General features: G+C 49.2%; 8 protein-coding genes across 8 annotated transcripts; 2 read left to right on the top strand and 6 right to left on the bottom strand.

Moving 5' to 3' along the window:
* Positions 1–1875: 1875 nt before the first annotated feature.
* BU24DRAFT_343376 (kinase-like protein) lies at positions 1876–2469 on the bottom strand (the record flags this gene model as incomplete). Its single annotated transcript, XM_033523366.1, has 1 exon — positions 1876–2469. A coding segment is annotated over one exon (594 nt), but the record flags the coding sequence as incomplete, so codon positions are not given.
* Positions 2470–2718: 249 nt separating this feature from the next.
* Positions 2719–4762, bottom strand: BU24DRAFT_147604 (argininosuccinate lyase). The gene is made up of 3 exons (XM_033521224.1): positions 4436–4762; positions 3950–4371; positions 2719–3895 (listed from the first exon to the last, which is right to left on the bottom strand). Exons 1-3 carry the CDS (start codon positions 4488–4490, stop codon positions 2969–2971), a joined length of 1404 nt encoding a protein of 467 aa, XP_033385629.1. The 5' UTR covers positions 4491–4762; the 3' UTR covers positions 2719–2968.
* A 321-nt stretch (positions 4763–5083) lies between these two features.
* BU24DRAFT_343077 (uncharacterized protein) lies at positions 5084–5368 on the bottom strand (the record flags this gene model as incomplete). The annotated part of the gene is made up of 2 exons (XM_033523350.1): positions 5084–5278; positions 5348–5368. 2 exons carry the CDS (start codon positions 5366–5368, stop codon positions 5084–5086), a joined length of 216 nt encoding a protein of 71 aa, XP_033385630.1.
* A 2243-nt stretch (positions 5369–7611) lies between these two features.
* Positions 7612–10200, bottom strand: BU24DRAFT_330585 (TRP-domain-containing protein; the record flags this gene model as incomplete). Its single annotated transcript, XM_033523025.1, has 3 exons — positions 7612–9754; positions 9783–9885; positions 9936–10200. Coding segments are annotated over 3 exons (2511 nt in total), but the record flags the coding sequence as incomplete, so codon positions are not given.
* Positions 10201–10893: 693 nt separating this feature from the next.
* Positions 10894–11404, top strand: BU24DRAFT_147658 (uncharacterized protein). The gene has a single exon (XM_033521226.1). It carries the CDS (start codon positions 11006–11008, stop codon positions 11282–11284), a length of 279 nt encoding a protein of 92 aa, XP_033385632.1. The 5' UTR covers positions 10894–11005; the 3' UTR covers positions 11285–11404.
* Positions 11405–11946, top strand: BU24DRAFT_147657 (uncharacterized protein). The gene has a single exon (XM_033521225.1). It carries the CDS (start codon positions 11525–11527, stop codon positions 11807–11809), a length of 285 nt encoding a protein of 94 aa, XP_033385633.1. The 5' UTR covers positions 11405–11524; the 3' UTR covers positions 11810–11946.
* A 681-nt stretch (positions 11947–12627) lies between these two features.
* BU24DRAFT_344714 (uncharacterized protein) lies at positions 12628–13502 on the bottom strand (the record flags this gene model as incomplete). Its single annotated transcript, XM_033523414.1, has 2 exons — positions 12628–12914; positions 12971–13502. 2 exons carry the CDS (start codon positions 13500–13502, stop codon positions 12628–12630), a joined length of 819 nt encoding a protein of 272 aa, XP_033385634.1.
* Positions 13503–13807: 305 nt separating this feature from the next.
* On the bottom strand, positions 13808–14475 carry BU24DRAFT_147716 (uncharacterized protein). The gene is made up of 2 exons (XM_033521227.1): positions 14040–14475; positions 13808–13987 (listed from the first exon to the last, which is right to left on the bottom strand). The coding sequence occupies exons 1-2, from the start codon at positions 14394–14396 to the stop codon at positions 13886–13888; spliced, it is 459 nt and encodes a 152-aa protein (XP_033385635.1). The 5' UTR covers positions 14397–14475; the 3' UTR covers positions 13808–13885.
* Between the last annotated feature and the right edge of the window lie 2127 nt (positions 14476–16602).

Consider the following 16602-nt stretch of genomic DNA (forward strand, 5'->3'; position numbering starts at 1 on the left):
CTTCAGGCTGCAAATGAGGCTGCAAATCGTCGTAGATCTCATAAAAGGAAGCGATTGCAGCGTCAAGGGACACTTACTGTAGAAGAAGGCCAGCGCTTGAACCTTTTAAGAGAGGTTGAGAAGAGTAACAAGAGGAAGAAGGGTGGTGATGGGGAGGAGGCAGATGAGAGCACTAAAGGCAAAAGGCACTGTAAAACGTGTGGAGAGACTGGCCACAACTCACGCACGTGCAAGAAGGACGCAGGAGACTGTAGCGATTAATTTGTAGTACTACGATTTGTAGTAATTTGTAGCGATTTACAATAAAAGTCGTGTTTTGTCGTAAACTTGTTACGATTTTGGTGGGGGCTTGGCACGACCCACGGCTCGTCCATCCCCACGGCTCGTATGCCACCTACGTTATATGTTATTTGAGAAATACTGTTGCCTTGGGATTACAAAGAGTAAGATTCTAGTGCCTTTTACTGTTAAATCCGAGTGTGGCGAGATGGCGACCGAGAGAAGAACGACACTGCGCTGTTCGGAATTGTAGTCCGACCGTCCTCTTCGGCGTATTCGAGCTCAAACCGACGAATACTGCGATATGACCGAGACGAATAATGGGGTCCAAAGGCAGGCATGAAGAGATGGACGGCATCACCCAAAAAAAATTGATAATAGGTGGAGTCTTTCATTGAATATCTGCCCAACATTTGCTGCATGTAGCAACCTACTTGACTCGGCACGAACCCCCAAACCAGACTGTCCGACCCACAAAACTCGTGCGCAACTGGCGCAAAGTTAATATCGAAACGATCAAGGGAAGAGAGAGACGTGGGGACTGATCATCTGATATGATAAGATTAGAATGGATCAGTCCATCTATGCAGAGACATACATGCATGCACATGCAGGCACAGGAGTCAGGGCACGGCTCGTCACGCGAGAGGGCTCGTAAACTACAAGTATTTGAAAGTTCAATTAACTACCTAGGTAACCAAATAACTCCATTGTTCATGTTTCGACATACGAAAATATCGTGGCTACGAATGATGATGAGATCAGAATTGCTAATTTTTGGATGATTACGGCAACCAGGTACAGTCATTGGACTATGGCAGCCATTGGCAATTGCTTCCGCTCTATACCCGTCGCGATCTTCGTTTGCTGCCCATGAATAGCGGCATTGTTGGTTTGTGGGCCCATGACTGGCATGTGCGGACGCTGCCGCTGCTGCTGCTGCTGCACAGGCTCCCGTGGTGGACGGGCAGCTTCAATATCCTTGACTGGTTCCTTGACTGGCACGACTGGTTCCTTAACTGGTTCCTTGACAGGTTCCTTGACTGGTGCCGTGGCTGCCTTCGAAGGCTTATGCATCAAAGGCTTACAATCTGCCACTTCATCGTTCTTTCCTTGCTCATGGGTAGTCTTTCGCTGTGCCTTTGCCTGTGCCTTTGCGGCTGCCAATTCTGCATTGATTAACTTGCGCTTGGCTTGGAGGACCCTGATCTGTTGTTCTGCCACGGGAGTCATCCACTTCTTAAGGTCACGACTCGAAATCCGGGTCGGGGTGCATTGGTCCATACATCTGGAGTACCACCGGTTCAACGAATCACTGTACTTAAACGCGCTTGCCATGGGCACATCGAAATCCTCTACCTGTTCCTTGATAGAAGCGTTGAGCGGTCGACAGATCACAGGTATGCGAGCTCTCCACTTCTCTTCGTCGAGTTGGTAAGGCTTGGGGGCGTTCTCTCTACCACAAGTAAGCTGCAAATGTTTCAAGAATCTAGCCCTGCTCAAACGAGCCGCCCGTCCAAGAGCAAAGGACTGGATGGACGCACCCAAACACCATACATCTGTCGCAGGCGTGGCCCCTTTCGCTCGCTCCGAATGAGGTGGACCGTACTCGTACGTCCCGTGGAACACAAGCGGCGCCCCTGATTTTCCAGACTGGGCCGCCGTGCGTGACAAATCCGCGATCTTGAAGGTCGGCAGGACCGGTAGGTTGGGCGGCATTGCCCACGGGTACGACACGAGCACGTTTTCGCACTTGAGGTCCCCGTGGACCATACTATCACCGAGGGCGTTGTGAAGGTAGTCCAGCCCCTTCGCGACGTCGGAGAAGAACTTCCAGATCGTCTCCTCCGGTACCACTCCATATAACTGGCGAAGCTGCTGTGGGTATGAAAATGCATCTCCAAGTGCACAGTACTCGTAGAAGATAGCGGGACCCCAGTTTTCGTCGTACCCTAGCATTTCGACTATGTATGGCGACTTGCCTATTTTCCGCATTATTGAAAGCTCCATCTGCATCGGAATTCGGCCCCTTTCACTAGGCGTCTTGACTGCTATTGTGGTGTTTGGCAATCGTTTGTGGGTGTAGTGCTTGACGACTCCATCGGCACCTGACCCGAGCTTTCTTTTGTACTCGTAGTCCTTACGGACAATGAGTCCGGTTAGAAATTTGCTTTGGATGGCGGCCACCATGATGTAGGGCAATCTCAAATGCTATATGTTGATGTAGGGAATCCTTCCGTTCGAATCGAGGGAAAACAGAAAATGGCCAGTATCTTTGCGTTTTATGGTGATTGGGGCCTGCCTTGTTAAGAGTGAATGTATCTTGCATTGTGAACTTTTGTTGCATTATCATTGTTAACCTGATCAACAAATGAACGTTGGTACCTAGACCTGTCACATAAACAATGTTATTTCTGCCCGCAAGATCATCCTTTAGAGAAGATGGAGGCACGCATGCATTCGTGTCTTGCAGCAATTTGGGAACGCTGGAGGAACATTCCATGTGTAGGGGTATCCATATTCTCTTATTCCTTTTTTCTTCCTATAGTTAAATTCCACAAGTTTGAGAATCTAATAACGTTGCTTGTGTGTACATTGTGCAACCCGACACCGAACATTGTCCCTAGCCAACAAACACCCCAGGTGAATAACTCGTATCAATTCGTGAACATGAGCGAAACAGATCACTTTAGTTAGATTCAAGGGTCTTCTTCAAGATGACGATCTGCTCCCTGACCGCGCTCTTGCTAGTGCCGCCAATGGCGCTCTTCAACTCAACAGCCCTCTCGTAATCAAGACACTCTACGACATCGTCACCGAGACGGGCATCGATACCCTTCAGTTGCTCTAGGCTGAGCTTGTCCATAGGCACCCCCTCGCTTTCTGCGAGCGCGACGACGCGGCCGGAGATATGGTGGCCCTCGCGGAAGGGGACGCCCTTCCTGACGAGGTAGTCTGCGAACTCGGTTGCGAGCATCTCCGGGGTGAGCGCGGCGTGCATCTTCTCCGGGAAGATGGTGAGAGTGGAGAGGACGCCCGTGGCGATGAGGATCGAGTCGCTGACCGTCTTGATGTGATCGATCAGGGGCTCGACGGACTCCTGGAGATCCTTGTTGTAGGTCGTCGGGAGACCCTTGATGGTGCAGAAAAGGCCTGCCATTTGTCCGAATGCTCGGCCGGACTTTCCACGGAGGAGCTCCAGCGAGTCTGAGTTCTTCTTCTGCGGCATGAGGGATGAGCCGGTGGAGTAGGCGTCTGCCAATCGCACGAAACCGAACTCGAGAGAGGAGTAGATGATCAGGTCTTCCGCCCAGCGGGAGATTTTCAGCATGAAGCTGGATCCCCATTGGAGAGTCTCAAAGACGAAGTCGCGGTCACCGACAGCGTTAAGAGAGTTGTAGAGGAGTCCCTCAAAACCGAGTTCTTTGGCCATGGCTTCGCGGTCGATGTTGAAAGGGTTACCGGCGAGTGCACCGCAGCCGAGTGGTGAACGATTGACCCGCTTGATGACCTCCCGGAGGCGCTCAAGCTCGGAGGCGAAGGCAGTTGCGTGCGAGAGAACCCAGTGTGACCATCGAACCGGCTGTGCTTTCTGCAAATGTGTGTATCCTGGAATCTTTCATCCTTGTCAGCACGATCTCCTGTTCTGCTCCATCCTGTGTTGACCTACCAGAACGTCGATCTCGTTCTCCGCCCGAGCGATGTTAACCTTGACGAAATCCTCCAAGATCTTCTCAATCTTCCGGAGCTCATCCCTCAACCACAATCGCATATCAGTAGCGACCTGGTCGTTCCTAGACCTTCCGGTGTGCAGCTTTCCAGCAATGTCCTTGCCGATGATCTCGCCCAATCGTCTCTCGTTGGCAGTGTGAATGTCCTCGTCGTTGGCCTTGACCTCAAAGGTGTTATTGGCCCACTCTTTCTTGACCTCTCCGAGACCCTTCTCGATTGCGGCGAACTCGTCGGCAGTGAGAATGCCATTGTTCATATTCGCACGGGCGAAGGCAATTGACCCAGCAATATCTTGGGTGTAGAAACGACGATCGTAGGGTAGAGAAGCATTGTACTGTTCCATCACCGGGTCAAGGCCCTCTATGCTGGGAGGTTAGATCACCATGATTTGAGGGCACAATTGGAATCAATTAGGGTGGCTTACGGGTGAATCGACCTCCCCAAAGCATGTTATCTGCGACTTTCTTCTCGGACGCCATATTGTGTATATTGTTTGTGTATTAGGTGGGGTTGGATTGGATGTGACTGTGAGGTCTGAGTCCAACTATCAGTCACTTCGTCAAAATTTAGTTCGTGCAGGGGTGCGTCGCTCCGATAATGGAGGTGCACAGACGGTTGTACCCCGCCAATCCCATCGCTCGCAAGCTAGCCATTTCTGTCCTTTGGTGAGCGAGCACAAGAATAGAACGTTTATACAATGATCATTTCACATAGAACCAATGGTCAGATATCAAAGTTTAGAGATTAAATCCATTCATTGGTGTTTGGAATCAGGGTATCTATACAGTCCGGCCGTGAAGAATGCAGCCCCCGTCCTCCGTAAAACGTATTATAGGAAACATCGTACAGGTTTGGAAAACGCTCGCAAGATCTTCGCAAGAGGGGGTAATCGCAGCATGATAACAAAGGAAATAAAGGAGGAACAAGCGTAAAAGGTTGTGTCGTGAAGGGAAGGTGTTCGATCGTCCGTCGAGCCGTCTTCAGATTGATCTCCCCATCATAGGACGACAACGTGCCTTCGTCCATGCCCTGCAACACTAAGCTTAGCATTAGGTGTGTTGCAGAGCATCTACTAGACTCTACTAGTAGTATGACGGGTACGAGTCTTCATGCCTCGTCGCCTGCTTCCACCGCGTCCGCAAGTCAAGCAAGAGATGACGATGTCGAAGAGCGCGACGATGGCGTTGATGACAGCGGTGCAAGCAGCTCCGATGGCATGCACGATGGCCATGAGGCAGTTTCCGATGGTGCGGAAGATGGATTGAATCTAAAAGGTCGTTAGTAAAGAGGTTCGCTTAGATTTGTAGCGTAAGGGTAAGGCTGGACTAATACGTACGCAAGATACGACGGCACCCATTTTTGCAGTAGTCGAAGTGGTTGTTTGTTAAAGTGTGGGATTTTATTGAGACCGTTGAAGACGATCGAGTGGTTTTGTGAGCTGGTTTGTAGGTTGTGGATGTGGTTGTTGTAATTGTTGTGTTGTCAGGGACGGTGAAGGACAGAGCATTCCATCCTTATAAACAGTTGTGTCTCTCACTCCCTCCTTCTATTTAGCGTGACGTCAGTCTGGTGTGAAGGAGGAGGTCACACCTTCTTGTGTGACACAAATCATATCCCGTCCGCAAATGACATAGACGCCCCAGATCCATCTTAATCACCACCCATGCAGGTTTGAGCGAGAGGAAAAAGCTTGGTCAGGTCACGATACCCGCAAAATGGGACTCCCCATCCACAGTTCACAGTTCACAGTGCCGTCGACTTTTACAAAAAACCTGCTCTTCTGGTTGCTAACTACTCGTATGGCTGTCATGGCATAGGCGTGCATAACCCCCGAACGCGCTACAAAGAGCAGCGATCGTCCCTGCATATCCCAATCCGGCTCTACACATCCTCCATCCCTTCCTCTGATTCGCTGGTGAACTTCTTCCGTCGTGGCGCCTAGCCTTTTTGAGAGTTATGCGCAACATGCTTAAATTCCACCGCTGTCGTCATTTCCATCCCATCCCAACCTCTCTTCTGCCTTTCTCTCCCATCCTTTCCCATCCTCCCCCCACCACCATGCGCCCAATGCAGAAGATATCAGCACCCATACCTCAATATCCCTATTGCAAAACTTCCCTTACGATCGAGATGCTTTGATGAATTTCGATGTCATTGAATTTCCATGTCCTCCATTCGAGTTAGTCTCACGGCACCCTTGCGATCGCGACCTTCAACACCACTCCACCGCGGACATGTAATGTCGCTGACTGCGCGTCCCAAGAACTGCTATCCACCCTTATCAGACGAATGAGTCTGTCTTGCACTCACACCTGCGCGAAGTTCTTCCACAATAGATGCATCACCGGCGGTGTTTGAAAGGACTGATCAACACGACCCTATACTACTCGTAGCTCGCTGGTTTGTTCATCTTTGTTCATTTCATGTACTCCGATACTCCGTACGAGACTCTCTGGAATTACGGAGTACTGACGTAGTTCATCAACTCATCCGTCCTTCCTTCGCGTTTTCACACATCGTACTCTGAAATCTGTTCTGTCCTTTTCCGAGATTACGGTACGTGGCGGCCAGTGCGGTGGTCTGACGCCACAAGCAATGATGCTGTTCGACAAGGGTGCATCCAAAAACAAGGAACATGGTGGAATGTGAGACAACACGCATTTCGCTAGGTTTCTAGAGCGTCCCATGGGATTCTCAATAATTGTGCTCCCGTAGGAAGTGCCATGTTGGGTCTATCAACGGGCGGCCTTTGGCTCGACCGCCGTTGACAGCTCGTGCCGTATTTTTCCTTCGTTTTCGGGGAGGCTCTGATAAAAATAGGTCATCTGACACGACACAAAGGTATGACGTCAATCTTCCGATGCAATGCGGCTGAACAGCAATCATTACGAGCATATGCTGCCATTTGGTAAAAAAATTCAATCAATCGTCAATTATCCTACTCCTACGTCGTACGTCCGTCGATTCGATGCAGAACATTTACATCCGATAATCAAAATATCCTCATGTACCTGATGAGCTCCGTACACGTTGAACCCTTTTAGTTCAGATACACTGAATTCCACAACGCCGGTTGATACCTTCCTACTCGTAGAATCGTGATGCGTGTATGCCTATGTACAGAATATGAAAGCAGGCGCTAATGCAGAAATATATCCGTAAAATGAAAATGCTTCACTATTGGATACAAAGAATGCCAGAAAGAGATTGCAAAATTTGGTTCCATCGAAACTTGGACAAACTACTCTGTAGTTGTCGTTGTTAGGCTCGATTAGTACCCGTCGCATCCCTTGCGTTGCGGGTGCTCGCAAGGCTTGGAATTTCATTTTCGCTGACTAGCGTCTGCAGTTGTGGTCTCGGAGAGTGCAGACTGGTCCTGCCTCTAGGTCTAGAGGGCGGGCTAGGAATGTTGGAAACGGGATGATTCTCAGGAGTCGTGGCCTCGCTGGAAGGACTACTCGACACACAAGCTATACTATCGTCGCTTCCTACCGCGCGAGTGTTGGTAATTGGAAGCTTCTTGCTGGTGGCACGGGTTTCGCCATCGAACATCGAATTCATCGAGTTACCCCTCGTATGTTTTCGCTCGTGCCCGAAGTGCTCATTGAAATCCCGAGAACTCCAACTGGCACGATGGACACGAGCCCCGGCGGGCAAGCTCGTGTATGACACTTGCGACCTGATGCTAGCCGCTCTACTAGGACTGGAATGTTTCTCGCCAACACCGTACTGCTCGGTAGAGAAAGACATCGTAGATGCATTTGGGTCGCCTCCCTGGATCTCCATCTTGAACTCCGCATCTTCATCCTCGATCTTAGCCATGCGCCTGAAAGAGTTGACATTGAAGTACGGGTCCCTAGGCGGTTCTGGAATCGCAGGCGGAGGGGGTGGCGGCGGCGGGACATCCAGCGCTTTCGTGTCCATAGATCTGAAATACTTCTCTCGCATCCCCTTCCATTTCCTCGGCCTAAACGTCTCGCTATCGCGATCCCGTTTAACGGACATCCAACTCGAAATAGCACCGACGAAGATGGCAATCATCGTGACGACCGTGAGTATCCCTTGTATGACAATGATGACGATTCCGATAGCCGTGGCGGGGATCCGAGGCAGATTGAAACGAGTGTCGAAGGTTGCCGACAACGCGACAGTAGCCACCTTACTGAATCCGAGGCAGTAAACTACGAGGATGTTCAAGCGCATACCCTCGAACGGTCGCATGATGACGATTGTAACAAACGCAATGAACTCCACAGCAAGGAGACCAAAGACTTGGATCATTGCGTTGCCCGAGGCACCAGCGAGGAAGCAGGCACGAATGAACTCGTAGACGAGCCACACGACGAAGAACCACCAGCGAGTCCGGCGGAATCGAGAAGCTAGCCAGCCGAATCTCTTCGTGAAGTCTTCATCGTCGTGGACGGATTTCTCGGCGTCTGAAGCTGGGTGGATCGTCCACCATGGCATCGAACCAATGTATGTTCCGCTTTCCGATCGATGATGCTTGCTGGCTCGGGAGAATCCGTACCAAGGGATACCTTTAAGGATCTTTCGTTTTTCCACGTTTATGCGATCTGGCTCAGAGACATAACGCCCTACTTTGATTCGGTGAAAACAAGCGTAGCCTGCGAGGCCCCCAAGCCCAAAGAGCATGACCAAGAACACCACAGCTGCGATTGCGACTGGGCCAGTTGTATCGAGGTAGGTAAATTGAAAAAGGCAAAGAAACATTATAGTGAAAAAAACAATGAAGAGAGTTCGCAAAGCGGCCAGCGCCGTGTATCCGAGCCAGTGGGTTCTGAAGTAGACCAGTCGATCGCGGCGGATTCCTTTAATCTTAATCAAAGCCTCGAGGAGGAACTTAAAGGCAACAACGGAGAATACCACGGCAGCCAGGAGAACGAGGAACCAAAGGAAGCCGGTCATGAACGCATTTGAAGCGGGGATGTCCTGTTGAGCGAGAGTGCCAGCGAATCCCGAATAGTTACCCGGGAGAGGAAGTCCCTCTCGAGCTGGATTGCCGTACCAGGAAAATGGACTTGAAGAGCTTGAAACATTCGCAGCGTCTCGCGCCGCCAGGGCCTGCTCAAAACGTCGAGCTACAGTGTTATACTTGCTTCGCCTATAAAGTCCAGGTATGTTGAGGGGTTTAGACAGGGCCGATCGCTTCCAATAGATCTTTTTGATGTCTATTCCTTGCCCAAGATCGATATTCTGACCAGCTGCACTAACGGCCATGGTATTGCCTTTGTTTGAACCGATGAATCTGGCGATGGTGCTCTGCATGCTGTCGATATAGATCATACCTCCTGCCCATGCGTAATTGTTCCAAAAAGCAACAAGTACACTGGGCCAGCTAACCGACAAAGCACCACTGAAGAAGATGTGATGCCATACAGCGAACACAACCAAAACGGACAGTGAGTGTGCATAATGCTTCCGCATCTCCGGCACGCTGTCGCCGTAGATGGCCGTAGCGAAAGACGATATCACTGCAATGAAAGTGAACACTCCGAGCACCGGTCCCACCGCTTCTGGGTGAGAAAAGGTGTTTCCGTTTCTGAGAACCGCGGTGTAACATCCAATCTCCTCCTGTGTAGAATTGGCAAAGATCCTCAATACTGCCTCACCTTCAAAGTCAGGGATACTCAGTGCAATCTCAGGAATTACAGAGGCATCCGCTTCACTAATCGGAATTATACCCTGCGCTTCGATTGGGATATCATTCATTACCGGGCAAGCACTTCTATTTGTTAGAACAAGATATGTACATTGGACGTTGAGAAGAGATATCATACCTGTAGATATTGGCACTGCATGGGTTGAACGTCAGGTCGAACCGGCTCTCCCCGTACGCGTATACGCCAATGAACACTGTCTACTATTTAGTAACGCATCATCTGGAAAACTTCGGCTCACTATACTCATAATAGACTCATTATTCAGTTTCGACGAACCGCCGAGATGAAACATGACCGTCATGTTATCTTTATAATAGGCGGCATCGAACCTCGTCACTTCGAAGCTGCCCCCGCTCATACAGCTGGCATAGTCTCCTGTGTAGATGGAAGGCCGTCTATCATCTTTGACAAGGACTCTCTCGCCATCAACGGTAGCCGTAACGAAGCCCTCTGGATTTTCTGCATATACTGTTCCTATGAATGAGAGCAAGAGCAAGAGGATGGGAAAAGCCAATTGCCGGAGCCGAGGAGACACCGTGGGCGCCATAGTGAGTGGGCAAGTCCGGAATGACTGATTATTTGTGTGCTCGCGATAGTCGATTCGGTATGGTGGGCTTTCAGTAGTCTGAGGTTGACCAGCCTCCTGATTTATATGCCAAGACGACCTATGAGCGACCAGCTCGAGTTGGCATACACTGGTCACGCCAAAGGGTAACTGGGTCCGTTTGGATATTCCGGGAGGGATGAAGGGATAATCAGTAAAGGGTCGATAACGGCGAAGGGACCTGGTGGCTTGCGATCAAGAAGGCATAGATGTTGCGGTACCGTCCTGGCGTAAGATCAGAATAGAGAAGAACGAAAGTTCTTTTAGTTGTTAAGACTCCAGTTCCCTCAAGAGTAAGTGGTAGTGCCAATCGGTAGTGCCGCTCGTATTGCCAATGTTTTTGTAACGATTGAATGGCCGGGCTAGAGAAGGTTCTTGTTGATAAAGGGCGGAGCGGAACGAATGGATATGGTCCAGGGACGAACGAAAAGTGACAGCCTTGCACAACGAAGTCCAGAGCGAGAGATTCGGTTCAAGAAGAACCATGATGGCAGGCTATGGGGTTAATTATGGGTTTGCACAGAAAGACCAAGAGTACCTAGAGTATTGGACTCGAAGGAGCATTTTGGCGCCGCTGCGCTAGCGGCTGATGATGCAGCAGATGGGCGGTGACAGTTGATTCGATGGGGAAGGCTACAACATCCTCAGTCTTCCGTGGAGACATTTCTTCATTGATGCTTTGGACGGAAGGTATTGGTTCGAAAAAGGCATGGCATGGCCTCCATGGTATCCACTTCCCTTCCGATATCCTTCTTATGGGCCAGGATTTCTCCCTGCTCTCAAGCGAGGTTGGCCTATGCTATGTACGCAGCAACAACCACAACCATCATCAAGACACCATTCAATCGCTTTGTTACTTTTACAATCCGTTTTCATAGAAGTGTTATCTTCAAAATCCAATCTGCATGCATCTTGCATAGTTAGGTATTTCCATTTCCAGGCTTTCTTCAAGCCTCACTGCCGCTTGCTGCACCATGCCAGGTGCTAGCTCGTGGCGATCGTCATGGCGCATCACTTACTGGGGAATCGAATGCCCACATTTGGATTGATCGCACGCCGGGATCATGAGCATTCACAGGCACATAGCCGATCTCCCCAGACCACATACTCATCATGTTGTAATCCTGCCAAAACGCCCTCTCAGCATCCGGCTAGCAGCAACCGTTGAGGACAAGAGAATGTGTTCATGAACTGAATATAGGGAGGTTGGCAATATTTGGGCCACGCAATGCTGCGCCTACTTCTTGCTTGGGGCCTCTTGGAATCATCAAAGTATGGGTTCATCGCTCTATCACAGATAGAGCTCCAAGCGTACAATACCACAGTCTATCGACCACGGCGTCGCAGCCAACTGCATCAACCCAGATTCCAGCATATCAGTCAATCTCAGTACATTTTATTTCCCACCTCAGACACTCGCCGGCCGGACATATCCGGATCACTGCCAACTTCTTTGCCCGTCAGGCATCCGATTATTGCCCAGTCGGCGAATTTCTCTTGGTGTCTGGTCTGACTTCACGATATAATATTGTCATCTACCTGCAGCGAAGCGATCACACTCCGCTTGTTTCCAGCCCAGCCGCGCGAGCTTATCGCCAGCCCCCTCGCCAACCCTAAACCAAGTACTCCGTAAATCGCCATACTCAGCAAGCATCAATTCCCGCTCTGGGACGGACGAGTCAAATATGTGCCTTATGCAAGGTAGCCAATGGTAATGTCGACCACGGTAGACTAATTTTTCTCTTCGGCCAATTCGCGCATCGAGTACCTTTGCGAGAGAGTGTTTTATGTGCTCAGCTGCCACACAACACTACCGATATACTCCCTCACCACGTGTGAAAGTGAGATTGGCAAAGTATCGCAATTTGTTGACGATTGACGATGAATTCGTGGTGAATACTGTATCGACGCCTCTGCCGTCATCCCGCTCCCGCAGGTTTTTAGCACCAGGCTACGGCACTCCCCATTCCGATCAGATCTATGATTGTCACTGGGGGGGATATGTGACTTGGGGCTGGGGAAACTAGGTCAATGCCATGGTCATCGTGATCGATATGTGCTATCGACAATATGCATTGGCGTGCTCGCGGACTGTGGAGTGCAATTCGTACACGTCGTGAGGATTATGTTCTAATGTCCAAAACCCGGCAGATCATCACCGTCAATTAGCGCTACAATTCTCGAATGTGACTGATCAGCGGTGCAAGTAATATATCTTAAAGAACGTATTCCATTTACGTTGATAGGGTATTATATCTGATACTTCTATGTCTAAAGGGGAATCACTCACGATTGCACACTTCAACTGCTACTTACATGGTAAAACGATGATCATCCTCTATTTACAACTGCAGAGGCCGGCCAAGCGCATTTGGCCCTGACTTTGACCTTGCCATCTAGATCTTCAAGTGTGCCGTTGATCTCCACAGTCGATGCACCCGAGGGCTTCTTCGTGAAGTCTTTCCAGGAGGGAAGCCAGGATTTGGGTTCAGGCTCGCGGGGTCTTGCTTCTTCTGAGAGGGCTGGCTTAGAGAAAGAGGCGCGGAGGATGAAAGTGTTTCCACTGAATGTAGGGCGCAGATAGTCCACGCTCATTGAACTTGGTGTGGAGACCGAATCTAGTGAATTGGGCATCAGTGGGAGTTCGGTATAGAAAGATAGATTTGATACATACCTACAGATCCATGAGGCCCTGCCATCATTCTAGACATCACATCCTCGAATATAGTGGCGATCACGCCCCCATGAGCTATGCCCGGCCAGCCTGATAGCATGGTGCCAATCCAAACGACTGCTACAATCTCTCGAGTCTCGGAATTCCAGAACGCCCGTTGTATCCCCAGCCCTCGAATGCCAGTCAGCGTATCTTCTGTCAGCGTCCGCGTAGGTTTCTCTGCGACGTTGGTGTCCTCGGCTATGTGTCTTCTGAGGTCTAATTCCAGCCAACCGCCTTTCCCTGGACCGGATCCGCTCAATGATGTGTCTGAATGCAGATTATAACCCTTCGATCGCAAAGATACGATTGCATCGAGCTTGTCCCATCCTTGTGCGAGCTGCTCGAGGGCGTGCTGGTCTTCTGAAGATCCGGGCGTGGGTGGAGACAAACGCGATGCTACCAAGGTATTGACGGATATTCCCATGCCAGCACCAATTCCACCGCATAGAATGTACCAAAGATATCGTATGGGAACGGCAGATAATCTCATTCGCGATTGAGCGGGAGTGTGACGTTTGGTGCAGGCGGAGACATTGCGACGGGAGGCGCGCTGGAGGGTTCGAGGTCGGCAGAGAGATTGCGCTGCTGTCGCTGGCAAGCGCAATGCTCGCGGAGCAGTAAAGGAGCAAGGACGCATCATGGAAGCAGCATCTCGTCTAGCAGCGCAATGCTGGATATCGGACAAGCTATCGTCATATGCAAGTAGAGGTTGAAGCTTGATCGGCGTATCCCACTTTGTGAATCCCGAGGTCTTGGCACGAGGGCATAAAATGGATGTCAACCTCCTGATAGAAGTTAAACCTATCGCAAATTTACAGATAATAATTACAGAAATAAGGCTACAGAGAGTTTACTGGATATGGTGGATTGTTTTCATTGTAGATGAGATACGTTGCTTACGTCAGGCATTTGGTTCTTCCCGTCGTATTGCACAATCTCCAGCTCGTCCAGTTTAACATTCTTGAACATGCGGACCTATTTGCTTCAGTTAGAACTTAATTCAGTCAGTTCCATTTTCATGGCTTACATTAACTCCTAACAGATCCGGTGATCCATCCCCCAGTTCGATAAGCCTGGGGTCGAAGAAGACGCTGCTCCCACATCGACCGCAGAACTTGTGATGATTCCTCATTTTCCCAAAGGAGTACGTCTTAAGAGCGGCGTCGCCGCTCTTCAGATTGAACTGTGCTCGTAGCGGATACACGAGCAAGTAGCCGTTTCGCGAACAGATGGAGCAATTACACGATACGACCTTCTGTTTAGGTAGAGGAGGCGTAAGCGTCACCGAGTATTCGACCGTTCCGCAGTGACAGACAGCATCGTATGTCTCGGCCTCCGAGGAATTCTCGTCTGGCAATGTGCCAGAGAACTTGTTGTCGCTCATGGTTGAGATAGGTTGGACGAATGGTCACTGTGGCAAAGTACCGCAGACGAGAGTCAGTGTCGCTTCTATTCGATCCTAGCTCTTCTTTTGGCTTTTGGTGACCCTTTTCGATTCAGGCCTATGAGGCGCTAGCGTGCCTTTCGAGATGTAATTTAACTCTAATGAATCAAAAGAAAATGTACGAATACATTGTGTGTTCTGCGGCTGTAGATCGAGTAAAAGTAAGGCTGCTGCCTTACGTATCTCTCCGAACCTATTCCGATTATCCCCAAAATGTTTCCGACGACACTAGTTCTCTACAAACCAGAATATCAGCGAATTCAGTATTATCCGCGAGAAAGAAAAGCCATATGCAAGACAAGTCTTGAAGTGATACTTGATCATTGTACCAGATTCTATTTTTACCGGACCGCGAAACCGATCACTGACTCGAACTTCTCGTCTCTCAAGTGCTAGGCCCTGCTCAGAATCATCAATATCGCATATGTATCAACTCGTGCGACGACGATCTCGTATCACAGTAATCACTCATACTCGAACATGTTTCCCCATTGCGCAACTCTGTCCCACTCTTGCCGAATACGGCCATTGTCTCCAATGGGGAATTTCATCCCATAGGTATATTCCCGGGGCGGTCTCACCGATTCTAGCGTGACACCCCCACCGATCCTGTACCTAGGAAGTACGAAAAGATCGTGTATGGCAAATGTAAGATCATACCAAAGGAGCCCTGAGGAGGTCCGGTTTCGTTGCACAGACATGTGCAACGAAGGGAGCCGGGCTCTCCGATTCGTGTCTCAGTGGGCCCCCTTGTGTCGCCATGCGGTCGCCTCAGTCGAGTCGGGACGCGGTTGCATGACTGAGTCCTTGTGGTTGGGACGCGGCTCCATTGTCCTTTCGCCTGGGACGACTGAGGCGGCGAGGGTGGGTTACTCCCAATAGGCTGGAGACTATAGAGTGTCACTATGCTAGTCACCAGTCCTGTTCCTAATCGGGACTTGAGTACGTCAAAAACAATAAGTATCGTGAGCACATGTTTCATTGAAGATTTGCAATATCAGTGGCAAAACTTTGAGCACGAACTACCTAGGTAATTAGCAACTCTAGTAAGGAGAAGATTCGTACCGATGTCGATTAGTCATTGCCCCTATTCGTAGCATCGGATATGGATGAATGTCTCAAAGAATGGAGCAAGCATCTATCAATCGAGACAAAAATGTCTTTGAAATGACAAATACTGTAGCAGTGTCTAGTCCGGCGTGAAATTGAGGATAGATAGTTATAGGCAAAGAACGGAAATAGCGAAATGAGTTTTCGTTCGGTACTGTCGAAATAGAAGTAGCTGGAAATACAATGATAATTTTGCCCGAGTTCATTCAGGAGTTACATGGGCTGTATACATACCTTCTCCTCGAAAGCTGTGAAGTCGAAGCTAGGATGATTTTATGTATACTTTCCAAGGGCAAGTTAGCACTATAGCTTTATTCATGAGATCAAACACCCATACCGCTGCCTTAAATCACTATCCTGTAGAGAATATCAAAGAATGTCGAGGACTGTATGTCTAATATAGTAATATGTCATAAGAGATCAATTTAGGAATGACAAAAATCTCGATACTTACAGATACGTAAGTAACAAGTCTCCCAAAGCAGGTTCCAACATAGTAATCGATAGGACCAAATAGAAATCTTACTCGAACCTCCTTTATTCCATCTATCACACCAATGCATATGCTCTAAAGTTATTGATACTTTGGAGAATTTTTAATCCGGGGTGGATTGATCATCTATCACGTTCAAACTTACCACATTTACATGATCAAAAAGTAAAATACATGCAATACTCCAGATAACCAACAGAAAATCATCGAATATGCGTAAAGGTCATTTACATAGTGGGAGTGATGGTCTCGAATAATGTTCGAGACCTATGGCTGATATAGTTGAAATTTGGAGTTTCCTCATTCAACACACTCCTCCCTTACGACGCAAAGAAACCAATTCGTTTTATAAGAAAAGATTATTTTTAGAACGAACTCTTGTTATTCACTGAGGAACTCATGATCCTGGTGGGCATACGAGCAGAGTGGCAGGAAGATCTGACCATAAAGGAGGTACTCCTCCGATGGCATATTTTCTCCATATCCCGTTCTGGTGATAACTCACGTAACGAGAGGTGAGAATAGTACGTTAATATGGAAGGG

The sequence above is a fragment of the Aaosphaeria arxii genome (assembly GCF_010015735.1).
Source record: "Aaosphaeria arxii CBS 175.79 unplaced genomic scaffold BU24scaffold_3, whole genome shotgun sequence".
NCBI lineage: Eukaryota > Fungi > Ascomycota > Dothideomycetes > Pleosporales > Aaosphaeria > Aaosphaeria arxii.